The 27,653-nt window shown below is 43.0% G+C and overlaps 1 protein-coding gene across 2 annotated transcripts in view; it reads right to left on the minus strand.

Annotated features, from left to right (window-relative positions):
• DNER (delta/notch like EGF repeat containing) overlaps positions 1-27,653 on the minus strand; it is a 392,187-nt gene that overhangs the window by 80,318 nt on the left and 284,216 nt on the right. The window contains exon 8 of one of the 2 annotated variants that reach the window (XM_027515361.1): positions 16,423-16,647. The exons of the other annotated variant lie outside the window; for it this stretch is intronic. Coding sequence (XP_027371162.1) covers positions 16,423-16,647 — 225 coding nt within the window. The remainder of the gene's footprint in view (positions 1-16,422; positions 16,648-27,653) is intronic. 2 annotated transcript variants of the gene reach the window in all.

Here is a 27,653-nt window from a genome sequence, read left to right on the forward strand (position 1 = left end):
GTTTAAAGTTTGGAAAAAAAAAAAAACAAACCTATGTCCTAGAGAAATAAATAAACTGTGATCCTGGTAATCATTAGCATCTCATTAAAATTTCAGTCCAAACAGTTAAGGACCTCTCTAGGCAACCCTCTGAAGCCAAATGGGATTTTAAACGGAGCAGCATGGCATTGCATAAGGAAGCACTTGGGTGACATGGGAGGGGACACGCTGTTCTGAAAAATCAGTAAGTGCCTGAGTTGATCATGTGCTGGACTGAAAAGGAGGTCATGTATCCATCTGCTTCAGGCAGGCAAACATGAGAGCTCTGAAGCATCATTAAAACTGAAGCAATTCTGTAAAAAGTACTCAGTACAGGCAGCAACTTTCATTGTGTGCTTTCAAACTGAAAACCCAAGGCTATGATACAGAAACAATGGAAGAAATGCAGGGCCTTGTCCCCAGGTTTTTATCCAAGTCCAAATCAGCAGAGAATTTAAAAGCACACTGAAGGCTAGAAGGCCAGAAAAAAGTGGAACATGCAGACGAATCTCCATATTGGTGGTCTAATTGGGACTCAGGCTGTAGGCCACCATCAGTCACTCCATACGTCAGATATCGCCAACAGTGATGCATTGTCGGAGGGTTTAGAGCCCTGGGGTTCTGGGGCTCAGCAGACGCTCCATCACTGACAGCGACAGCCGATCACTGCCACTGAGGCTAGCTTGTGGGAGGTTCTAGACGTCAGTGCTATCGCAGGCAGAGAACTAAAAGAACAGAAGTCAAATACAAGGAGGATATAAGAGATGACATGGCCAGGTGACCAGAAACAGCATCAAAAGCATCCATGAATACAATAATCAGCACAGGAGACTTCCAGAAATTCAAGCGGTAAGGAAAAAAGATTAAAGAGCTACTAGACGTTGGAGACTCCAGAAGTGAGAAATACCCATCAAGAGAGACTACCTAAGCTCAAGGGTGACTCATCTGTCATATGGCTATGCCACTATGCCTGTACTTTCCATTTGAGTCATAGGAAGACCATTTTTTTTTTTTTTTAATGAAGGAAGGAAATAGGGAATGAATGAGTTTTTATTACACTGCAGATTTTTGACTTTCTTTTGCACGCTTAAAAAAAAATTTGCATGCACACCACTGACATCAGTAAATGGATGCATCATGAATGTTGTAGCTTCTGTATCTCCTACTGGTGCTAGAAACCAAATGAGACAAAAACACTGGTTGTTAAAAGGCATCGTAAACAGTATCGCTCCACAATAGTGTTAGTTGTTGCTGTCATTAGCTCAAAGTTATAAGAAGGAACAACGGCTTCTCATCGTTAAATTAGTCCTGAGATCCCAGTATTTATAAACTGGAATACTACTGTTCTACGCTCACCCATTCAACTATGTTTTTTAGCTAGCAAAGTCTTTTAATTTTAAAAAATCTTTATCTACCACTGGTATATCCTGAACTCTGGGAGTTGGTGATGGACAGGGAGGCGGGCCTGCTGCGATTCATGGGGTCGCAAGGAGTCGGACACGACTGAGCGACTGAACTGAACTGAATATCTTTTGGAGTCCAGATTGGGTGTTCTGAACCCTGGCATGTTACTACACTGCCTCTCCTTCAGAAATACATAAATATTTGAAACCATTACTATAAAAAGAGGGCTTCCCTGGTGGCTCAGATGGTAAAGAATCTGCCTGCCAATGCAGGAGATGTGGGTTCAATCCCTGGGTCAGGAATATCCCCTGGAGAAAGGAATGGCAACCTATTCCAATATTCTTGCTGGAAAATTCCACGAAGAGAGGAGCCTGGTGGGCTACAGTCCACAGGGTTGAAGAGAGTCAGACATGACTGAGCAACTAACACTTTCACATTCACCACAGAAAGAATAAAGAGACAAAACAGTCCAAGACAGTAATTTAAAAAAATTCTTTGAGATTACTTGCACCTCTGTTCTGTTTTGAAGCAAACACAAATTTTGTGATTTTTTTTCTATTAGGAAATTTGATATTTTCAAACATATAAAAGCAGTGCAAGAGCAGTTTCTTTAATTAGGTGCACCGAGCAGATATCATGTCAAATGAACTCATAAGTCTCAGTCTCAGGTAACTCTCAGCATCAACCGTGAAGCTGCTGAATCTACAGTGAAACAAAGCAGAAGAGGCTCATCTTCCTGGGAGAGGCTCAGCTTCCTTGGAAGTCAAAGTTGTGTTTCTCTGTGTTGGTCATTCACTGGACCAAACATAGCTTTGTGGTGTTCTCTTAGAGCCTCATCTCATGAGTCTAGAAGCTTGTTCTTGCAGTGGCATCCCGCATAAAGTGAGTGCTCACGTTCACACATACTGGGTTGGCCAAAAAATTCATTCAATTTTTTTCTGTAAGATGTTAATTTACAAGGCACAGCTGGGTTGCTGCAAAGTCTAGCCTCTTGGTCAAGAACTTCATGTCAGGCAAATTTATGCTAAATCTAAGTTTCTATCACTTCTACCTCTTGTTGTTTAAACACTCAATATCTCAGTTTACTCATCCTCAAATTAAAAAATAGGAATACTGGACTTCCCTGGCAGTCCACTGTTAAGACTCCACACTTTTGCAGCAGGGGGCCTGTGTGCAATTGCTAGTCAGGGAACTAAGATTCCGCATGCCACCAAAAAAAAAAATGGAATACTATAATACTATAACCAGGAGTGAAATAAGAGAATATTTAAGTGCTCAGCTGAGTCTCAGTGCAGTAATTCTCAGAGATAGAAGCTCCTCTGGGCAAAGCCAGTATCAAGAAAACACATCATCTGGGTCAGCAGAGCTGAATCAATGTCCTGACAAACACCAACTTAATGTGCTCATTTGAGGTAACTATTAAGACAACTACCACTTAAAAATCTGGTTAAAGGTTTCATTTTCTCAACCAGTTATTTACCCCGAGTGAATCAGGATCACAGCTTGACCCCATTTCCTGTTTACTCTGAGATGATAGAGGCTGCTGGTGCCAATCTCAGTCTCATCCTTCATTAGGGCAGAGAAATGGCAACCACCTGGGGCCCACTTCATAAGGACTGTGGGGACTCAAGAAGCTACTAAGTTCAATAGCTTTGCCCAGCCCCCGGCACTTAAATCTTTATCAGTGCAGCCACCAAGAGCCGAAGCAGCAAGCAATCCCTTAATTCCACACAAAGCTGGAGCTAACCCATCATTCACAGATGCCTACCAAGGCCACAAAAATTGATTCCATCTCTGGTCTGACTCCTTGGAAGAAAAACTATGACAAACCTAGACAGCATATTAAAAAGCAGAGACATTACTTTGCAGACAAAGGTCCATTTAGTCAAAGCTATGGTTTTTACAGTAGTCATGTATGGATGTGAGAGCTGAACCACAAAGAAGGCTGAGCGCCGAAGAATGATGCTTTTGAACTGTGGTGTTGGAGAAGACTCTTGAGTCCCTTGGACTGCAAGGAGATCAAACCAGTCAATCCTAAAGGAAATCAACCCTGAAGATTCATTGCAAGGACTGGTGTTGAAGCTGAAGCTCCAATCCTTTGGCCACTTGATACAAAGAGTCGACTCACTGGAAAAGACCCTGATGGCTGGGAAAGATTGAAGGCAGGAGAGGGGGGCAACAGAGTATTAGACGGTTGGATGACATCACTGACTCAATGGACATAAGTTTGAGCAAGTTCTGGGAAACAGTGAAAGACAGGGAAGCCTGGCGTGCTGCAGTCCATGGGGTCACAAAGAGTTGGACACAACTGAGTGACTGAACAACAACTAGTCTGATTCCAACCCTGAACCTCCTAGGAAAAGAAGCAGGGCACAGATTGAATACTGTCCTCAGCAGTCTTCCCCAGGACACAGAATATCCCACACTGGCACTACTTGTACCACTGCTCCATCATCTGCATTATCTCACTGGAGCTTCCTTCTGTTTAACCCCATTTCATTTTAAAGAAGAGACAAGGAAGGCTAACAGGCCAATGGTACAGCTGTTCAGTGATAAAGCTGGAACTGAAATTCTGTTCTACTCAGTTCTAAGCCCAGAGCCCTTTCCATCACACCTGGTAAGAGACGTGAGGCATGCCAAATGTCAATTCTAAATTCCAGATTCCCAGACATTCTCAGCAAGCCCACAAAACATTAGCAATAACAGATCATAACAACTTCCAATCGCAAAGCAAGAGTCAATGGCTCAGTTACAAAATAGCTTAAAATGAGTCCCCATCTGACCTCCATGGCCACAAACTTGAAGAGAATTTCCTGAAATTATATGTTGGCAGTTCTTCAAATAGAACAATTCTCAGAAAAGCACTGGTTCATGACGTAGCTGTTATCAGCTGCCATTTCTGACTTTCATTCCAGGTAAGAAGATGTAAAATGCTTTCTGCTGGCCTCGCAGTCTATGCTAACTCCTACCACCAGAAGGTAAATCCCACCCAATAGTTCAGCCAGGAATAAATTCTGAATGACCTGAACTTGAAGGGGAGTTGTGGGAGCAGAAATCCCTCCTAATTAAAGGCCAGTTCATTAGCACTTTCATACATATGGATTAGCCATTTAAAGCGAAGTTAAATAGATTGGGGAAAGATTTTTAATGTCAAGAATCTCATCAAAATTCCTTACGCAGCACCAGCAAGTGCCCTTCATTCATTAACGCTGTCCTTCCTGCCCTCGTATTAATCCCTCAGGTCACTCATCCAAAGAAGGCAAATGTCACAAAGTCCCCCTGAACACGCCCCCAAATTAGAATCAAAACAAAATGGAGATGAAGAATGGCTGTGGTGGTAACTGTGAACACCATTAGGACAGCGCCTTCCTGACAGGGCCCGTCTGGCCATCCTGGCAAATCTAACCCAGCTCCTCGCCCCTGGGCAGTCTTCCCTCCGTCATCCTCCCCTCTCATGAACTTCCAGGGCTCTGCCCTCTCCAAAGGGCCCTGCCGCCCCACACCACCTCTTCAACCTCTTCTGCTGCTGCCTCTAGCTCTCACCTCAGTACAGAACCCCCTAATGCTCTCACCAGTGCTTCCCCTTTCCATTTTTACTCTCGCCCCATCAATCTTGAGAGTTCCCTTGACTTTCTCCAGAACCCACACACCAGGAACTCCATCCTCATCTCTCTGTTAGCAGCCTAAAGACCAGTCCCAGCCTCAAAGAACAACTCTTCACTGGCACATCTGCTTGGTTGGCCTGTCATTGCAAAAAGGCTTCTGCACATTCCCTGTTTCTTTGAGTTTCTCAAGTCACAGCCTCAGGGACACCTTTGACTCGACTCTCACCTCTGTTCCAAGCATTCAGCTGACACCCAAACTTGGATGACTCCACTCCTCAAACAGATTTCAGGTCCCCCTTCCATTTCCACCTCCATACGAGCAAGACCTCACTTCCACTCACCTGAGCTTTCTGACTGATCTCCTTGCCTCACCATCTTTTCTTTACTGTAATATCTAACTCCATCAGAATAATCTTTATGAAAGTCACACAGTCCTTCTAGTCATCCCCTAACTGTACCAAAGTCATCTTGGTAAAACAAAGATCAGTTCACATATGCAGCTAGTGCAAAATGCTTCCAAGCCTTCCTTTTCCAAATGCCTCAGCACCTAGATCGCCCCAATCTGGCCCAATCACTTCCAGGCTTACTTACTGTCCATCACTGCATCCAGAGGATCTTATCCCACAGCCAATTGGATCTCCTGTTCTCTGAACTTCTCCTGCTCCACCCCATCTTTTGTTCCATAGAGATGTTCCCCATCTTCCTCACCCAAACAATACTTCAATGTCCAACTCACTGGAAATTCTTGTTGAACTATCATTAATATGAAAATTCAATCCATTGGAACCCTCAGTATTTTGAGAAGCTTAATCAATTAAGTCCCACCAATGCTGTCACACCAAAGGCCACTGGGGACAAGACTGTAGTTGAGCTAGTTGGGTTGCTTACTCCTCACAGCGAGGGAACACACACACAGTGGGAAATCTTGGGGTGTCTCAGTCAGAGGGTGCTGTGCTGTGTTGGTTGTTCAGTCGTGTCCAACTTTTGGGGACCCCATGGACTGTAGCTCACCAGGCTCCTCTGTCTGTGGGGATTCTCCAGGCAAGGATACTGAAGTGGGTTGCCATGCCTTCGTCCAGGGGATCTTCCCCACCCAGGGATCGAACCCAGGTCTCCCACATTACAGGTGGATTCTTTACCATCTGAACCACTAGGAAAAGCCCATTAACACTGGAGTGGGTAGCCTATTGCTTCTCCAGGAGATCTTCCTGATCCAGGAATCGAACCAGGGTCTCCTGCATTGCAGGTGGATTCTTTACCAGCTGAGCTACTAGAGGGTGTTAGATGGGGCTTCTTATAGGATTCACTCTACATGCTGTTGGAAAACAGGAGCAATTCTATGATTACGTCAATAAATCTTGTCTATGGGTGGGAGCAGAGGCGAGCAAGGCTAAAGTCATAGCTCGTGAAAAAGCAGCTGGCCCTCATTCTATCTGCAGTAAAAAGAGGATGTTTCATATTTTGTGGGTTGTATGGTGACCTTGTTTTTCTCTGAACTTAGACAAAGTTATGAAATGGTCTTGTTTGTCTCATTTTAAGTCGGACGTGACTTGGCGACTACACAAGAATGAGTGATCACATCTAAGGGCTGTGTTCTGTGTATTCATGTCCTTATGTCCAACAGGAGACACCACGGCCCAGCTGTGAGCACCAGGCCGGCTCCTAACAACTCCAAGACCTGCTGCTTTTAAGTGTCCAACAAGCTTCCAGATGTCAGGCACTGCTCCTCTCTTTCTCAATTCTTAGTGTTATCATGACGTCAATGTAGAGCCTGAGACATTGTCTGAGGTAGAGGACAGATTAGGAAAACAAGACAAGCTGCAGCTAGGTAGACAAGATCCTACCTGGGAGCCCAGTGGTGAGAGCACTTATCATATTTCACAATATAACAGAAGAAGGGCCTGATAACAGGATTAAGAATTGGGGAAAAGGACAACATATTCTGTAAAAGCAACAGCTCTCAAGAATAATGCGGTATCCAAACCAGGCCCCTCCTACAGCATGTTAAACCCAAGAAATGTCTTCATCGTAGTCAGTCTGATCATGTTTTCTGGTTAATAAAGATGAAAGCTGTCCACTGTACATATCCAAGAATCTTAATGCAATTAGCCATTCATTATCAAGCTAAATGTGTTCATATTGTTATATGTGAACATTTTCCTTTATGGCTATTAAAGTCCTGATCATTAAGTCTTATCTTAGATTCTGTTTCCAGCAGACACTATTAGAGTGCTGATACTGCCAAATCTGAGTTTAATAGAACAAAGCGATGCCAATTGTGTCTTTCAGGCTCATCCAGACCAGAAATGCAGCTCACACGTTAGGCGTATGAGAAAAATAGAAAAAACAGTATCTGAAATTCTTATAACTTCCTTTAAAACGACTTCATTTGGGGGACTTCCCTGATTGTACAGTGGATGAGAATCAGCCTGCCAGTGCAAGTGACATGGGTTCAATCCCTGGTCTGGGAAGATTTCACAGGCCACAGAGCAACTACACCTGCATACTGCAACTACCGAAGCTCATGTGCCTAGAGCCTGTGCTCGGCAACAGGAGAAGTCCATGCAGCACAGCAAAGAGTAGCACCCACTCACTGCGACTGGACAAAGCCCGTGCGTAACAACTGAGACCAGCGCAAACAAACAAAAATTCATCTGGAAAAAGTCTGCACATCCTTTCTTTTATGGTCTAGACGGTCTGCGTGGCCAACCCTATGACAGAAGAATCAGCAGATACATGAACAGCAACTCTTTCCAGATCTAGCCTGTGACAATTAATGAGCATCTGAGGTTATTCCTAAAAGACAATGCTGTTAAAAAGCTGCACTCAATATGCCAGCAAATTTGGAAAACTCAGCAGTGGCCACAGGACTGGAAAAGGTCAGTTTTCATTTCAATCCCAAAGAAAGGCAATGCCAAAGAATGCTCAAACTGCTGCACAATTGCACTCATCTCATACACCAGCAGAGTAATGCTCAAAATTCTCCAAGCGAGGCTTTAACAGTACATAAACCAAGAAATTCCAGATGTCCAAGCTGGATTTAGAAAAGGCAGAGGAACCAGAGATCAAATTGCCAACACCTGTTGGATCACAGAAAAAGCAAGAGAGTTCCAGAAAAACATCTACATATGCTTTATTGACTACACCAAAGCCTTTGCCTGTGTAGATCACAACAAACTGTGGGAAATTCTTCAAGAAATGGGAATACCAGACAGCCTTACCTGGCTCCTGAGAAATCTGTATGCAAGTCAAGAAGCAGCAGTTAGAAACAGATATGGAACAACGGACTGGCTCCAAATTGGGAAAGGAGTACATCAAGGCTGCATATTGTCACCCTGCTTATTTAACTTCTATGCAGAGCACATCATGCAAAATGCCAGACTGGGTGAAGCACAAGCTGGAATCAAGATTGCCAAGAGAAATATCAATAACCTCAGATATGCAGATAACACCACTCTTATGGCAGAAAGTGAAGAGGAACTGAAGAGCCTCTTGATGAAGGTGAAAGAGGAAGTGAAAAAGCTGGCTTAAAATTCAGCGTTCAAAAAACTAAGATCATGGCATCCGGTCCCATCACTTCATGGGAAATAGATGGGGAAACAACGGAAACAGTGACAGACTTTATTTTCTTGGGCTCCAAAATCATTGCAGATGGTGACTGCAGTCATGAAATTAAAAGACGCTTGCTCCTTGGAAAAAAAGCTGTGACCAACCTAGACAGCATATTAAAAAGCAGATACATTACTCTGCAGGCAAAAAGTCCATCTAGTCAAAGCTATGGTTTTTCCAGTAGTCATGTATGGATGTGAGAGTTGGACCATAAAGAAAGCTGAGCACCGAAACACTGATGTTTTTGAACTGTGGTGTTGGAGAAGACTCTTGAGAGTTCCCTTGGACCGCAAAGAGATCCAACCAATCAATCCTAAAGGAAATCAGTCCTGAATATTCATTGGAAGGACTGATGCTGAAGCTGAAGCTCCAATAATTTGGCCACCTGATGTGAAGAACTGACTCACTGGAAAAGACCCTGATGTTGGAAAGATTGAAGGTAGGAGGAGAAGGGGCTGACAGAGGATGAGATAGTTTGATAGCATCACTAACTCGATGGATATGAATTTGAGTGAGCTCCAGGAGTTGGTGATGGACAGGGAAGCCTGGTGTTGCTGCAGTCCCTGGGGGTCACAAAGAGTTGGACAAGACTGAACAACTGAACTGAATTAAGGTTATTCATGGGAAAGAAAAAAACCTGTTATTTTTATTTCCATGTAGAAATCCTCAGGCTTTCCAGGTGGGACTAGTGGTAAAGAACCTGCCTGCCAATGAGGGAGATGTAAGAGAAGCAGATCTGATCTCCAGGTCAGGAAGATTCCCTGGAGGAGAGCATAGCAACCCACTCCAGCATTCTTGCCTGGAGAATCCCATGGACAGAGGAGCCTGGCGGGATACAGTCCATAGGATAGCACAGAGTCAGACACAACTGAAGTGATTTAGCATACATGCAGCACACATGTTGACACATTTACACTACTATATGTAAAACAGATAGCTAGTGGGAAGCTGCTGTAGAACACAGGGAGCTCAGCTTGGTGATGGCCTAGATGGATAGGATGGGAGCGGAAGGCAGGAGGTTCCAGAAGGAGGGGATATATGTATTCATATATCTGATTCACTTCAATGTAAAGCAGACACTAACACAACATTATAAAGCAATTATACTCCAATTTAAAAAAACAAAACAAAACAAGATTGGAGTAATAACTCAAGTGTATCAGGCAGGGGCCAAGATCAGTGAACTCAGGCAAACCACCTTCCCTCTTAGCAAGGATTCCTTCTCGCACTGGTCACCATCCAAAAGGCATTTCCAGACCCCACTACTGCTTAGAGATCACACTAGATATCACCTGCCACCTGTAAGGGTCATGGCAGGTCCTTGGCAACTCCATGCATAGTGGCCCTGCTCCCCACGATGTCCATTAGACTCCATGCTCTCACTTTCTCCATCCTTGGGAGATTTCAATTTGTGATTTTCTTAGAGAACACGTGGCCTATCACTTAACACTGTCCCTGAAAGATAACTTTTCCATGATTGCTCACTGCTGACATTTTATTATTTAATACTAAAATCCCATCAGAGCTCCCTAGCCTGATAAGCTAAAAATGAAGTCTGAAAATAAAGCACCTGGCAAATCTGATTTGCAGTCATATCCAAATGGCATTTTGTCAGATGGGAGCTAATTATCAACCTGACATGATTTCAATCTGCTTCCATTTTATGAAACGGGGTCTGCGTGCTCTCTACAAAGAGGATCAGCCTTGCCTCTCTTCAGCTTGACACCCAATTTCACCTACTCTCATGAGATTCTTCTATTATGCAAACTATTGGTAAAGCAATTACATGCTCCGAAAGATTAAGACTAGAAATTTAGCATTCAGAGAATTGTCATTTTCACCTCTTAAAATGTAAATTCTTGCCAGATGTTTAGATGCCTTTTTTACTTTACACAATGTCACCTAATGATCTGAGGAAGCCACCCCTCCAAAAGCAATTTCATCTCCCCAGTTTGACGAGAGCGTTGACTGAACTCCAAGGCTCTATCCTGGAGGACTGCCTAATGAGTGCAGGCATCCAGAAACAGGACACTTGTTTCTTCAGGCTTTTCAAGGCTCCTTAGAGGCCAGGCATTGGCCTTATCAAGCGAAAGGCTACAAATGGACACAAATGAAGGCTGGGCAGAGAATAGCAGGTGGAAAAAGAGGAACTTCACAGGAGACACTTCACCCTTTTGACTTGAGGAAAAGTGTTGGAATCTCCATGGATGGAAAGCAACTGCAAAGCCCTTACTGCTCTTGCCAGGAAACATGCTCTGTGTCTCTCGTCTAACACCCTTACACACAACAGAAGATCATGGTCAACAGAAGGACATGGAATGAAGTTCCTTCTGTCTAAGTACAGCAACATCCCTGGTGGTCCAGTGGCTAAGACTCTGCTCCAAGTGCAGGTGAAACGGAGCAGGTCCTTGGCCTACCCACCCACCTCAGTGTTCTCTGCCTGTGGAAAATTTTAGTCAAAGAAAAAATTTAATCAGAGAAGTGAGAAATGGGGAAACAAAGGGAAACAGTCACAGGAGACTAAATAATACTAACGTAGTCATTAAGCATAGTCAAGGATCTTTAGTTCTTTCTCAAGGGATGTAGATAATATTCTGAGCCATATCCTGTGAGCTGTCTTAAAGATACTGAAATACTAGGTGGAGAATTTAACTACATGATGACCAGACTGTACCCAGAACATGAGCTGCCACAATTCAGAGAATTAGCTTCAAAGAAATGATAACAAACGGACTCTGGAACTGAAGATTAACTGTACCTAAAACAACCAAGATGACGCTGGTCAGAGCACCGATGACTGTCAGCTGGTCAGAGCACCGATGACAAGTCTGAAGATGACTGTCAGGGCTGGCTGTTGTTTCTACATGTAGTATTCCCCCACTCTGTCTATAAAAGATCTTATCCCACTGGCTGCCAGTGGTGGGGGGTCGACCTTTGGACAGACGTCTGCCACCCACTCCCCTACCAATTGCTGACATTTGAAATAAAGCCAAATTTCTTTCCCACCAACCTGGCCTGTTTATTGGCTTTTGAGCAGCAAGCAGCCAGACCCCTCACTCTTTCGATAACACAGGAGGCGCAGGCTCAATCCCTGGGAACTAGATCCCACATACTGCAACTAGGAGTTCGCATGCTGCAACTAAAGATCCTGCATGCAGCACTGAAGATCAAAGATCCTGCAACCAAGACTTGAAGCAGCCAAATAAATAAGTAAATGACAACAACCAAAAAAAAAAAAAGAATAAAAGCTAGAAGGGTGAGATCAGTAACTTGTCCCAGGTCCAGTCTGTGGATCTGCAGCTGCAACTGCAGCTGAACTGATGAGAATCTAAGACGTTATGTGTGAAAAGGGAAACCAAGGCCCCGAAATGGCCTGTAAAGTCCTACAGGGATAGTCAACAAGTGGAGGGTCTCATGAGTCCTTTCTCCCACTCCTCCTTGTGTGAACAGAGAGATACCAGGAAGCATATTTTCTATTTAGGATCATGTAAGCCTCCCACCAGGGGTTTCCCTGGTGGCTCAGACGGTAAAGCGTCTGCCTGCAACACGGGAGACCCGGGTTCGGTCCCTGGGTTGGGAAAGATCCCCTGGAGTAGGAAATGGCAACGCACTGCAGTATTCTTGCCTAGGAAATCCCATGGGAAGAGGAGCCTGGTAGGCTATAGTTCATGGGGTCGCAGAGTCAGACAGGACTTAGCGACTAAACAACAAACAAGCCTCCCACCAGGGGCTTCCCTGGTGGCTCAGACGGTAAAGCATCTGCCTGCAACACGGGAGACCAGGGTTTGATCCCTGGGTTGGGAAAGATCCCCTGGAGTAGGAAATGGCAACCCACTCCAGTATTCTTGCCTGAGAAATACCATGGGCAGAGGAGCCTGGCAGACTACAGTCCATGGGGTCACAAAGAGTTGGACACGACAGCACACAAGCCTTGACACACACGTTGACAGATATTACTAAAAAGCAGCAGGTACTTCTACATAACTACATCCTCACTTCAAGTTGTCAAAATACACCAACTAAATATGAGGGTAAGGTGAGTATGTTTGAGAACAGAAGTCAGAGGAGAACGGGAGGAGAAACTAAACCGCCTTCTGGTCCTGTGACGTGTGATTTTCTCCGTGGAGCTCACAGAAGAAATGGGGACTCTTGGGAGACTTGTGTGGAGGATGCTCTGAGGTTCTTCTCTGGATCCTGGCCCGGGGAATTATCACTACCCCCTGTGTTGGGAGCAGTGGGCTCCTGAGTCGTGACATGAGAAGGATAGATGAAGCTTTCTTCATCTGCAAACACCAACGCTCCCGGGGCCCCATGTTCCAAACAGGTAAGGGCACTGCGCTGCACACCTCCTCCTTCACCTTGAAGGTACCATGGCATGTGCCTGCCAGGCACACGGAAGAACACTGGCCCCCAAGAGGAAGCGGCTCCCACCTCCACATGGCTCTGATAGGGGAGGACGAGTATACACACAGAAAAGTGTCCCCGTCATATATAGACTACAGAAACGCCTTTACCACGAGGCTCACATTGTTTTGCTGTTTAGTCACCAAGTGGTGTCTGACTCTTTGCAACCCCATGGACTGTAGCCTGCTGGGTGCCTCTGTCCATGGGATTTCTGAGGCAAGAATACTGGAGTGGGTTGCCACTTCTCAAGGATCAAATCTGGATCTCCTGCACTGTAGGTGGATGCCTTACCACTGCAGCACCAGGGAAGCCCACGAGGTTTATGAAAAACCCCAAAAATGTTACTGGGATAGTTCACTTCACGTGTCAGCTCAGCTAAGCCACAGGACCCAAATGTCTGGTCAGACATTAGGCTAGATGTTCTTGTGAAGGTATTCTTTAGATAAAATGAGTATTTACAACAGTAGGCTTTGAGTAAATCATTACCCTCCCAGAAAGTGGGTGGACTTCATCCAATCAGTTGAAAGTCTTAGGAGCAGACTGAGGTTTGCTGAGGCAGGAGGAATTTGAGCTCAAAAGTGTAACATAGAAATCCTGCCTAAGTTGACAACCTGCCAGCTTGTACCACATTTTGAACTTGCCAGTCCTCACAACTGCATGAGTCAGCTCCTTAAAATTGAGCAATGGTTTCTTTTTCTGTCTCTCCCTCTCTCTCTTCTGTTTGTCTGGAAAATCCTACTCACGCAGTTACCAGGCAGACTAACCAGGTCCATTCCCTCTACATTTTAGAGGATTGGGGCCCTTGGCAAAACATCAATCCCATGACTGTTTAGAAAACCAGAGAAGTAGAAGTCTACATGAAAGAGGCTTTTCAATACCCTTCAAAGGCTCAATTGTATTTCCTACTCGCTCCTTAGGTGATGGATGAGTAGGAGCTGTGCCCCTGGAAAGTTCCAGACCAGGCATAGCACAGGGGAACCGGGGCACCTGGGCTGGAACCGGGACTCAGCCTCTGGGGGGGTGAATGGCCACCGACACGTGACTAAATCAGGAATAAGGCATTTCATACCTTGGTGGAAGCACACTTCCACCACATCCATCCGGCAGGGAGGGAACATAAAAGGACCAGAGACGTAAAGCACCCAGCTCAGGACCGAGCAAGACTAAGCTCACTAAATCGTACCTTGTTGTTAGACAAAAGATACTAAAAAACACACTTCATTCTACTCCCATCCCTAAGAGAGGAGAGAAACACATCCAAGGATAATTTTTGTTTGTTTTGGTTTGGTTTTTGCCTTTTTTGTTGGCGTATAATTGCTTTACAATGTTGTTAGTTTCTGCTGTACAGTGAAGAGAAGCAGCTACCAGTAGACACGTATCTCCTCCCTCTTGGACCTCCCTTCCTCTATCCCACTCCTCTAGGTCATCACAGAGCACCAGACTGAGCCATCTGTGCTGCACAGCAGGTTCCCACCAGCTATCTATTTTACACATAGTAGTGTGTATACGGGACTTCCATGGTGGATCAGTGGTAAAGAACCAGTCTGCCAATGGAGGAGACACAGATGGGTTCGATCCCGGGGTCAAGAAGATCCCCGGAGAAGGAAACAGCAACCCACCCCAGTATTCTTGCCTAGGAAATCCCATGGACACAGAAGCCTGGTGGGCTACATTATATGGGGTCACAAAGAGTCGGACTCAACTTAACAACTAAACACGTGTATATATGTCAATCCTAAGCTCTCAGCTCTTACCACTCTTCTGTCCCTTGCTGTGTCTACATGTCCATCCTCTACATCCAAGTCTCTATTCCTGCCCTGGAAATAGGTTCATCTCTACCATTTTTCTAGATTCTACATATGCCTGCCTGTCTACTTAGTTGCTCAGTTGTGTCTGACTCTTTAGCAACCCCATGGACTGTAGCTCACCAGGCTTCTCAGTCCATGGAATTTTCCAGGCAAGAATACTGGAGAGCGTTGTTATTTCCTAACTCCAGGGGATCTTCCTGAACCAGGTATCAAACCCATGTATCCTGTGTCTCCTACATTGCAAGCAGATTCTTTACCCATCAGGGAAGCACTCTATAGATTCCACATATATATGTTAATAAAAACATACAAGGATACTTAATATAGAGCTTCAAATACCAAGAAAGGAATACTGTGGGTGACTGTGGGAACTTGAAGGAAAGCTGATTCAACCTCAGAAGGGGAAGTTTGCAGGCGAGATGTGGTGACACGGGAGCAGGCACTCCAGGCAGAGGGCACTGCATAGCAGAACCAGGAGTGGAGCCAACCAGGGGACTTGTCGGCCATGTACATGGGCCAGAGAAGTGGGACAGGGATCACTGGGCTGGGAAGCATTCTAAAGAGCCAGCTCGTGCAAGGATGCAGACGTGGGGAGAATATAAATCAGAGGAAAGACAGAGCTGCCGGTGTGCGTTCTTTTCAGAGCCGTGCGGACACAAACTTTCACTAGTAACTACTCCGACTTCTCAGTCTCAAAACTTTCACAGTTGACAATCAGCAATACAAATGCAGAAGACATCCGGAAAATAAATGATGGAACTTGTGAACGTTTACACAGGAAGCCAAAAAAGTCCTCTAACATGAACTGTGCCCCAAGTAAGAATTTTAAATGATGATAAAATGCTGAATGGACTGCATTCTGCTTTGTGTGCATGTGAAAATGAAAAACATTCCATTAACCTCAGAACCCAGTAATAAAAGATATATAATGCAGGAAAGGCTCTGAAGTGACCTATAGTCAATTGTCCAAAATAATTAAGCTATTATCAGTCCACGGGGTCTCAAAAAGAGTCGGACATGACTTAGGGGCTAAACAACAACAAAAAGATTAAGCCTGGTTTTCATTTTCTTCATTTTGCTGACTTATATTTCTTCTTTTCTATAATGACTGTGGAATGCTCATGAAAAGAGGAAAGGGTATTTTTCAAAGCCTGCCTAAAGGGAGTTTAAAAAGAAAGGGTGTTATAGTTCTCAGGCAGCATTAGTGGTAAAGAATCTGCCTGCCAGTGCAGGGGACTTAAAAGATGAGGGCTGGATTCCTGGGTTGGGAAGATCCCCTGGAAGAGGGCAGGGCGGCCCACTCCAGTATTCTTGCCTGGAGAATCCCATGGACAGAGGAGCCTGGTGGGCTACAGCCCACATGGCTGCAAAGAGTCAGACACAACTGAAGCGACTGAAGACACACACACACACACACACATATACACACACACACACACACACTCACACAAGTGGGGTCCACTTGGATGGACAAGCAAACCCCTGCAGCGGGCCAACCTGTGCTCAGATGCAAAAGAAAAGTTAAAGATTGGGGAAGGAAGGAGAGGACTTCCCAGCCCGGCCATGGTACCCACCTGGGTCACAGAGGCACTTGTAGCTGGTGCCCACACTGCGGCACGTGCCGTGGGCGCAGGGGCTGAGCGCACAGAAGTCCACGAGCTGCGCACACGCTGGGCCCGTGAAACCCGCACTGCAGCTGCAGCCGAAGTGCAGCCCATCAGCATAGCAGGTCCCGTTGTTCTGGCAGGGCGCCGAGGCGCACGGGTCCACCTTCTCCTCGCAGGTGGAGCCCAGGTAGCCTGCGGAAAGATGCAGAAGGGCGGAGGGGTAAAAAGAAACATCACATTCCACTTAATCACCGAGAAACTCGGGCTGCTGTTCAGAACTCTGCTTCATCGTCAACTGATGAATACCGCACCACCCAACCAGGCGGGTTTTCTTTGCTTTGGTAACCAAGGTATTTCCATTTTGGTGGAAATATAAAATGTATGATTGCTTAGGTGTAGCAATGGCAACCCACTCCAGTACTCTTGCCTGGAAAATCCCATGGACGGAGGAGCCTGGAAGGCTGCAGTCCATGGGGTCTCGAAGAGTCGGATATGACTGAGCGACTTCATTTTCACTTTTCACTTTCATGCATTGGAGAAGGCAATGGCAGCCCACTCCAGTGTTCTTGCCTGGAGAATCCCAGGGACGGAGGAGCCTGGTGGGAGGCTGTCTATGGGGTCGCACAGAGTCGAACACGGCTGACGCGACTTAGCAGCAGCAGCAGCAGTGAGATACAGGGAGATAGATACACTGGGTTGGCTGAAAAGTTCATTTGATGGGTAACACCCTCTGGAAAACCCGAACAAACTTTTCTGGCCAACATGATATGTATATCTATGTATGTACAAAGTAGAAAGATGGCAAAAATAAATTAATGGTGATTGATTTTAGGAAGCTGGGACTGGGATCAGTGGAGAGATTTCATCTCTTATTTAATACACATTGCTGGAGGAAGATGTTCCTTACTTTGTTTTAATAGATGAAGAATAATCCTGAATTTAAAACCTTAAATCCATATAAAACAGGAAATGTGAAAAATATCATTTCCCACCTTTATTCCTTTGTTCCTCACTCCTTTCTCTAGAATAACCCACTGTTAGCAGTTTCTTGAATATATAATTTTTAACAATTTGGTCATTGCAATGGAAAAACAAACTGGGTGTATGCATACAATGGAACACTATTATGCAACAAAGAGGAAATAAATGTTCTGCCGCGTGTGCCAACATCATTGTTGGTTAGTCGCTAAGTCCTGTCTGACTCTGCGACCCCATGGACTGTAGCCCACCAGGCTCCTCTGCCCATGGGATTTCCTAGGCAAGAATCCTGTGGGTTGCCATTTCCTTCTCCAGGGGATCTTCCAGGGATCGAACCTGTGTCTCCTGCATTGGCAGGCAGGTTCTTTATCACTGAGCCACCTGGGAAGCCCTGTGCCAATGTGGATGAACCTAAAGGACATACGTTAAGTGAAAGAAGCTAGATACAAAACACCATCTGTTGTATAATCTCATTTATAAGGAATGTCCAGACAAAATAAATCTACAGGTAAAATAAATCTCTATATAAAGTAGATGAGTGGTTGCCTCGGGCTGGGGTGGGAAGAGGGGCTGACAGCAGATGGCATGAGGAGGCTATTGAGGTTGATGTAAATGCTCTAATGGATTGCAGATTGTGGTGATAGCTGCACAACTCTGTATATTTACTAAAAAGCACTGAATTGTACTTTAAAAATGAATGAAATTTATGACACGTAAATTGTACTTCAATTAACCTTTAACTTTTTTTCATTTTAAATGTATTTCTTGGGCATATGATTTTTATGCTGTGTGTTTCAGTATTTCTCAATTAAAAAAAATTACATATCCTTTTACTATATAGCACAGGGAACATATTAAATATCTTGTAGTGAACTAAAATAGAATCCGAAAATATACAACTAAATCACTTTTCTGTACACCAGAAAATAACATGACATTGTAAATCAACTCTACTTCAATTAAAAACCTTTTTTTAATTATGTTTATGTGAATCTGTAGGTCTGTGTGTCCAAGTAGGTCTTTAATAATACTTGAGTAAAACCTATTCTTCTAATATTTTAAGAGCAGTTTGGAAATAAAGTGAAGACTATTCAGTTTTAGAAACAAATTTAAATAACTTTACTCATATACAGTTTTTATTTCAATATTCTATTTCACTTTTCTTATCTAGATTTAAATTTATATTAACCATCTTCACACAGAACACTCAGCAATATTGGCAACCTTTGTTGTTAAGGACACAGTGAATATATAAACCAAACAAAATTAGTTTCCACACTTTAAACCATCACTCATAAATTGGCAGTATCAACTTGAAATTTTTCTCTACAAAAATAGAAAATTCAAAAAACTTCCATTGCTATTCAACATTTTATAAACTTCCCTATAGCTTTTAAATTTTAAATATCATACTAAAAGTGTACCACATGATCGGTATTGATAACACTTGAATTCTCCAAAGAGCCCCTCTGCAGCCAAAAGTGGAATGTAACTCCATTCTTCGTGAGATACATTCCATTTTATTCTGAACGAAAAGAATATACTTAAATATGCATCATATGGAAAATTCAACAACGAAGGTAGTCCTGACCTCTCTCATTTTCTACCCCAAGAACAAGGCTGAAATTATTTTCTTCATCAAGTTGTTGTGGGTTCTAAAATGATAATAGCAAAATTTCTAGAACAGTTTCCATTCCAGTGCTGAATGAATGAAAAATGGTAAAAATAACAGTCACAACTGACATCCACTCATGGCTGAGACGTACCAGACACTTCTAAGCCTTCACATGCAGTAGTTCACTTAACCCTGGGGTAACTGCATGATGCAAGAACTATTAATAGCCTTATTTTTAAAAAGAGAAAATGGTGACCCAGAAATGTGAAGCATCCTGTTCAAGTCTACCAAGCTAGTGAGACAGACTAGACAAAGATTTTACAATAACATAACACTGTCAAGCCAGAGACCAATTGATGGTGGAAGAACTGAAGGGTGGGCAGGGCCTAAGGACACAATGCAACAATAGTCAAAAATTCAAATGCCAGCAGGAGTCCGGCAGACTGTGTTGATGAAGGAAGTGGGCCAGTTATAAAGCAGTGGGGAATGGCAGGGACAGTGGCTAACTACAGAAGGCATGGCCTTCCAAACAGGGTGGCCACGATCCCCCTGAAGCCAACAGCTGCCATTGGAATGTTAGACCATTTACCATACCTTCTGAATTTTCAAGGAGTATTTGAAATCCAGATTCTTGTGTGAACCCTTACAATTTTACAATGTTGATAAGTCATTTCTCTGGGTCCTGTATATGGGTTTCTCAGTCTGACAAAATGTTAAGCACAGGCTTTGGAGTCAAAAGAAATTGGATTCAAAAACCATCTCTGCCCACTAAACTGGGACTGTGAGCAAGGACTTAATCACCCTCATCTGTTTCATGGAATGGAGACAGCAATGCCTATAGCATATGGTTTTTATGAAGCTTAAATGCAAAAACCTACACAAACATTTGGTATGATGACTGATAAGTAGTGTTCAATAAGAAGCAGCTAAAATTATAATCCCCTTCATGGATCATAACCTTGTCATGCCAAAGGGGCTTGCATAATGCAATGAAGCTATGAGTCGTGCCATGCAGGGCCACCCAAGATGCACAGGTTATAGTGAAGAATTCTGACAAAACGTGGTCCACTGGAGGAAGCAGTGACAAACCTCTCCAGTATTCTTGTCACGAGAACCCCATGAACAGGCAACAAGAAACGACACCAGAAGATGAGCCCCCCTCCCCCCCAGGTCAGAAGTGTCCAATATGCTCAGCTCCAGAAAGAATGAAGCGGCTGGGCGAGAGTGGAAATGATGCTCAACTGTGGATGTGTCACATAATCACAAAATTATGTGATTCCCAGGTTTTCCAGATGAGAACAATGTGGATTATTACCAACTGCAATGGAAAATACAGGAAGAGATTCCCAGGGGAAGCTTATGATTCCCAGGGGAAGAAAAGACAAGCAGAGGGACAGATGGATGGATAGACAAACGGATGGATAAATTTTAAGAAAAGAAAGTGAAAGTGAAAGTCACTCAGTCGTGTCCGACTCTTTGCGACTTCATGGACTATACGGTCCATGGAATTCTCCAGGCCAGAATACTGGAGTGGGTAGCCCTTCCATACTCCAGGGATCTTCCCAACCCAGGGATCGAACCCAGATCGAATCCCGTACTGCAGGTGGATTCTTTACCAGTTGAGCCACAAGAAATGCCCAAGAATACTGGAGTGGGTAGCCTATCTCTTCTCCAGGGGATCTTCCTGACCCAGGAATCGAACTGGGGTCTCCTGCATTGCAAGTGGATACTTTACCAACTGAGCTATGAGAAAAGATCAGAAAAGTGAACATCGAAAGGAGAGCTGCCTGAAATGTCACTGAACCCTGTCTAAAAGCCAGGTGGGCTGGCCCAGACCACCCCACTAGAGGACAGGAGACCCCATGGAGCAAAGCATCCAGCCCAGTGAAGCCACCCCAGACCAGTTAGCCAGCCTGTGGCCCTCTGAAATCCAGCCCAAACTGCCAACCCCACAATCATCATGAGCTAAATAAATAATTGTTGTCTTAACCACTAAGTTTTGAGGTGGTTTGTTATGCCGCAAAAGCTGATTGACACAGGAACAGGAGACACAGCACTGTATCTAAACAGGATCTAAATAGGAATGGAAGCCAGAGGGAGGCCTTTGTTTTGTTTGCTTTATGTAAAAAGACTTAAAAGACAATTGAGGGACTTCCCTGGTGGTCCAGTGGTTGAGACTTTGCCTTCCAATACAGAGGGTGCCAGTTCGATCCCTGGTCAGGGAGATATAATCCCATGTGCCTCTTGGTCAGAAAACCAAAACATAAAACAGAAGCAATATTGTAAAAAATTCAGTAAAGACTTTAAAATGGTCCACATTGAAAAAAATATTTTTCAAAAAAGGAGGAATTGATTATGTACTAGAAGAAAATTTAACTAAAAAAAGGATCAATAAATGTTCGTTGAATATCTAAAAGATTCACTGCTATTGAATCAGGAATCCTTCATTTTATTATTATAAATAAATAATAATTTCTTTTCCTTTTTCTTACCAGTTCAAGAAAATATAAAAACAAGATGAGAATGCATAATGTTTTATACTTTCAGAGGATCTTAATATACCTCAGGAAATATTGAAGACAGAAGATCCTTTTAACATATTATCCTAGTCTGAAAGAAAGATAATGTAATCTAAAATGTCATTCTGTTATAAAGGATGATGACAAAGCAAAAATGAATTCAAGCTGTATCTCAATACACTTGATGGAAATGTATGTGATTTAGGGCAATTATGGAATAATTTCCCTGGCTTACAAGATCATTAATGAACACTACATGCTAAGTTGCTTCAGTCATGTATGACTCTTTGCGACCTCATGGACTGTGGCCCACCAGGCTCCCCTTACCATGGGATTGTCCAGGCAAGAATACTGGAGAGGGTTGCCATTTCCTCCTCCAGGGGATCTTCCCAACCCAGGATCCTCTCTTATGTCCCCTATATTGGCAGGTGAGTTCTTTACCATTAGTGCCACCTGGGAAATCCAATGAACGTTAGAAAAGGAACTGATTCACAGATTAAGTGCTGAGCCAATTTTCAAAATGCCATTTGTTATAGGCCAAATGCTTAGGTCCCCTCAAAATTAATATACTGAAGCCTTATCCCCACAATGTGATGACATGAGGAGGTGGGGCCTTGGAAAATCATTAGGATTAGATAAGGGTGGAGCCCCATGATGGGATTAGGGGCCCTGTAACAAGAAGAAGGTGTAATCACCCTTATGGCAGAAGGCAGAGAAGAACTAAAGAGCCTCTTGATGAAAGTGAAAGAGGAAAGTGAAAAAGTTGGTTCAAAACTCAACATTTACAAAACTAAGATCATGGGATCCAGTTCCATCACTTCACAGCAAATAGATGGGGAAACAATGGAAACAGTGAGAGACTTTATTTTCTTGGGCTCCAAAATCACTGTAGATGGTGACTGCAGCCATGAAATTAAAAGACACTTGCTCCTTGGAAGAAAAGCTATGACCAACCTAGACAGCATATTAAAAGGCAGAGACATTACTTTGTCAACAAACATCCATCTAGTCAAAGCTATGGTTTTTCCAGCAGTGTATGGATGTGAGAGTTGGACTATAAAGAAAGCTGAGGGCTGAAGAACTGATGCTTTTGAACTGCGGTGTTGGAGAAGACTCTTGAGAGTCCCTTGTACTGCAAGAAGAGCCAACCAGTCAATCCTAAAGGAAATCAGTCCAGAATATTCATTGGAAGGATGGATGCTAAAGCTGAAACTCCCATACTTTGGCCACCTAATGTGAAGAACTGACTTACTGGAAAAGACCCTGATGCTGGGTAAGATTGAAGGTGGGAGGAGAAGGGGATGACAGAGGATGAGATGGTTGGATGGCATCACCAACTCAATGGACATGAGTCTGAGCAAGCTCTGGGAGTTGGTGATGGCCAGGGAAGCCTGGTGTGCTGCAGTCCATGGGGTCACAAAGAGTCAGATATGACTGACTGACTCAACAACAAGAAGAAGAGGAAGACACACCAGAGTTTTCTCTGCCATGTGAGGACATAGCAAGGAGGCAGCCATCTGCAAACGAGGAAGAAAGCCCTCACTAGAACCTGACCCTGCTGGCATCCTCATCTCCGACTTTTTCATGACACAAAGAATTCAGAGCTGGGAAGCCAAAGCTTGAATCTTACTTGTGTATGATCATGTTCATGAATTGGAAGGCTTGATATTATTAATATGCAAATTGATTCGCTGCAATTACCAATCAAAATCTCAGATGGCTTTTTAAAAATAAATTAACAAGGTGACTCTATAATTTATATCAATACACAAGGGACCTACTACCCCAAAAATATTGAAAAACAGGACAAATTTGGAGGATTTACACTGGCTTCAAAACTTAGTTTAAAGCTACATTAATTAAATCATGATTATTGGGTGTCTACTATTTGCAATTCAATAAATCAAATTCTGATTGATAAACCATATTGGCACAATCAAAGAGCTAGTTCTTGCATGTCTTAGCATCCTCATTTGTTAAGAATTAGATTATAGAAGAGACTACAGCTGTATATATCAAGTAGTTCTAGTTGTGTTAGCAGAGAGAAAGAGACAAATTCTGGTGTTAATAGTAATAGCAAATACTGAGTTCTTTTTTTTTCTGAGTTCTTATATATCAGATACTATGCTAAGGAATCGGTATCTATCTTTTATTTATCACAACCACTAACTCAATTAGGGTCTACCATTATGGGGCTGCAAAGAGTCAGGCACATCTGAGCAACTGAACTGAACTGATTATCCACTTTTATAGAAGAAGGCCTAGAGACTTGATATTAGGGAACTAGTCCCCCAGGGACACTCAGTAGGTAGGAAAAGCAAGGTTCAAACTAAGGTCTGTAACCACAGCTGTGCTCTTAAGCTCCATGTTAGGCTTCCTCGAGTAAGGGTTTGCATAAAAGCACTTGAAAAGTTGAAGGTGCTATGCTAGCATATGGAATTAGAGTCAGGTTAGACCCGTCAGTGTCCTTAAGTCTTAAATTTAAAACAGCTTTAGAAAACAGAAACTACTTAGCAATGATGATTTTTGAACTCAGGGCATTTGAAATGTCCCAAGACTGACTAGTTGTCAGTATTTCCAACATCACATGCAAGATATTTTTTAAAATATAAAAATAAAACTTGAATCCTAAGGAGTAAACTTATTTCATACCACCTTACCTACCAACTCCTTATAAATTAGAAGTCATCTTTATATTCATCCAAATATTTTAAAAATCATCCAAATATCAAATTTAGAGCCATGATGCCAACCAATGCAAGCCCGACCTTCCAATGTGTTGATCAAAGCTAGATGTTAGCTAGTTTATGGTTCTGGCTACACTGCATCGTATAGGGGCATTAATGTATAACTTTTTAAAATTTTGAATCAAAACTGGCTTGGAAACATGATGCTGATCACAGAAAGCCTGAATATTGCATGAATTTAGTTTCAAATTTTAAGCTGCATCCCAGATAAGAAACACTGTACATTCAATATACATATAAAAATATAAGTATCTTTGGAAGTGATCCCAAACTCAGACATGGCAAAATATGAAATGATTTTTCTGTATAAAAATACGGAAGTCAGTGACCCAAAGCTACAGCAGACAGGTGTAAAATGAAGCTCTGCACTGAATTTCCAGAATGCAGGGAAGTTCTGAGAACGCTGGTAGAAAGATGCTTTACACCACATGGTAGAAATGGCCTTGGATCATCTGAAACTCAGCCAGAATATATTTCATCTTTCCAAGAACCATTCTAAAAATGGACCAAGATTCTCATTCACTCTATTTTCTCCTCTGCCTCTCCCTCCATCCTCTTTCTCTTTACACATACACACAGACACACATTACATAGAAAGAGCTTTAAACTCTATCTCCTGTCCCTGAATACTGTTACCAGTTCTAAAAGTAATTATTTTAGAGAGCTTTTCGGAAAGCTTCTCTTTTTATCAGTATAACCCTTGAGAACTTTGGTCAGCCTATCAGTCATCTCTTAAGGTAAATGATTCTAAAAATTCCTCTGGCAGAATATGCAAACCAAATTAGTTATGGTGGCAAAGGCAAGAATGTTGGAAAACAAAATTTAACATTCTTGGGTTCAACTACCTTCCTGGATACATTCAAACTCCAAACCGTGAAGAACTCTATATGGAACAAGTGAAGTGCAGTTTGGTGGAATATTGCAACATAAGTAATAAAAATAATAATAGTAATGTCTCTGAAGCCACTGAAAGGTCAGTAAGTTACTATAACAGAGGGATAATATGTAAGTCCTAAGTGGATGCTGATGAACTAGTACATCTGGATTTTCAGTCCTACTTGAAGAGTAGAAAATGAAAGGTTATTTGATAATGTTAACCAAAAGGTGCAGAGAGAATGATGAAGATGGTGATATTTCTTATTTGGAAGAGTTTATTTCAAGCCATATGAACCTCCAATGACGGACATCAGGAAATGTTGGAAGGAAAATGCAATAGCTCCAGAGGAAAACCTCTATTTCAAACACATGGAAGCAACATCAGTAGCCAAGAGATTTAAAACAGCCCATTGCAACAAGAAGAAAGTTCAGAAAAGGATGGAAGATTTAAGGAGTACAGAAAATAAAATGGAACTGCCAAAGAAATCTAATGAATGAGGGGCTAATACTTAAAAAAAAAAAACAAACTATGATTTAGATAATGGACTGTTGCTTCAAATTTTGTATTTGAGCCAATATTTATATGAATATGCCCGCTCAACATTTACTATATAAATAAAAAGTCAACATCCTTGAGATATACACGTTATGGAAATCAGATATTTAAGACCGAATGAAAGCATTTCCGGAAGATTTTAAACTACAAAACAATGAACTCACTCTATCTAAAAAGCTATCGAGATGTCAGAAGTTCCTGCAATATTAATAAGGAGAAAATGGATACAGCAATACTGGCATTTTTGCTGAGAGTGTAAAGATAATTTACATATAAGAAATGCTGTGCGTAGGCATTTAAAACTTAACTCATGATTTCACTGTCTGGGCAGATGGTTCAAGTCCGAAACCTGGGAATCACACCTGATGCCTTCTCTATCTTAATCCCCGTATTGAATCAATCAGTGGTTATTAATTTGAGCTACCAAATACTTTGGGAACCTGGACGTTTTGTTTCATCTACGCTTCCACCATCCTAGCCAAAGTTACAATTACTTCTCTCCTCATCTGTTACAACGGTTCCCTCTGATGAGATTCCCTGTTCATCTTTCCCCATCACCGATTCTCCCAAGAGCAATGAGCATTATTTTCTTAGAATTTACATACTACCATGGCTTCCAGTTACTGTTAGAATGCAATTGGACCTCACCTCCATAAGCATCAAGCCCTGCAAGCTAGGACTCAGCTGACCACTTTGGCCCCTCTCTCTAGAAGCCAGCACACTGGCCTCCTTTGGTTCCCCAAAAGACCACATACAGCCTTGCAACATGCCATCTCTGTGGCCTGGACATTGCTGGTCTCCTATCTGCCTCATAGTTGGTTCCTTCTGAGGTTTGGGTTCTCAGCTTCAAAGTGAAAGAAACGGGTCTTCTCTGATCATCCTAGTCTAGATAGGCCTTTCTTATTCTGTATCACTGTGGCCTGTTCACCACCTTCATAGGACCTCCTTGAATCTGTGTATTCCCTGACTATGATCTGTCTCCCATGGACTTTCTGGATGAGGAGTCATGGGGATTCCTCTCACCCTCGAGCCCCAGCACCCAGCATGGTGGCCACTCTGTAAATATCTGTGCCATAAACGGGCAGACGACTGAATGGATAAACGACAGAGGACATACTCTAACAGACATTATACATTAGGGTAGTTAGCAAAACAGGATTGATAACGATGTTTTAAGTTTGGGGAGTTATGGTGAGGAAACATGAAAAAGATGATTGGTTATTCCCTTTTTAATGATAGAGGTATAAATGAATTATTGCTGAATCAAGCTGAAGGGAGACGGGGTAGTTCTATCTAAGTTCTATCTAAGTGCCTTGATGAGCAGCAAAGGGAAGCAAGAATAAAGAAGAGCTTGGACTCTCAAAAATGTATCCTTTAATTGAAGCGACCAGGAGGGCATACCTAGGATGATGCAAGAACAACTTGAGGTCGTTTCTTTTTCTTTCTGCAAACATTTTACTGAACAATTCCAGTGTAACGTGAGGTTGGAGGGACTGGCCCAGGCTGTCAACATGGGGTCAGTGTGTGTAGCCCAGGCTCTAGAATGGCAGAGATTCCAAAGAAAGGATTATTACGAGGGTGCAGCAGGCCAGGAAAACCTCCTGGGAGAGTTGGGTTTTGTGCTGGGCTTCAAAGAAAAGCCCAAGTCTCAGCTGGGCGGAGGAGGACAAGGAATGATATTAGAACCAGAGAAGAGGTTTTTGCTGATGTTTGTGGAAAACTTAATTGAGACCACATTTGTTCTGGTTCTCAGAAAGCAGACAGTTATGTAAGATAAAGAGGAAGAGCGAGGAATATCTAGGAAAAGCAATTACAAAGCCATCAGACGTAAAAGGCCCACAGCAATTACATATAAAATGTGACTTTTCATTTTTAAGAAAATCCATTTGAGAGAGTAAAAACCACCT

Source organism: Bos indicus x Bos taurus, chromosome 2 (assembly GCF_003369695.1).
Source record: "Bos indicus x Bos taurus breed Angus x Brahman F1 hybrid chromosome 2, Bos_hybrid_MaternalHap_v2.0, whole genome shotgun sequence".
Lineage (NCBI taxonomy): Eukaryota > Metazoa > Chordata > Mammalia > Artiodactyla > Bovidae > Bos > Bos indicus x Bos taurus.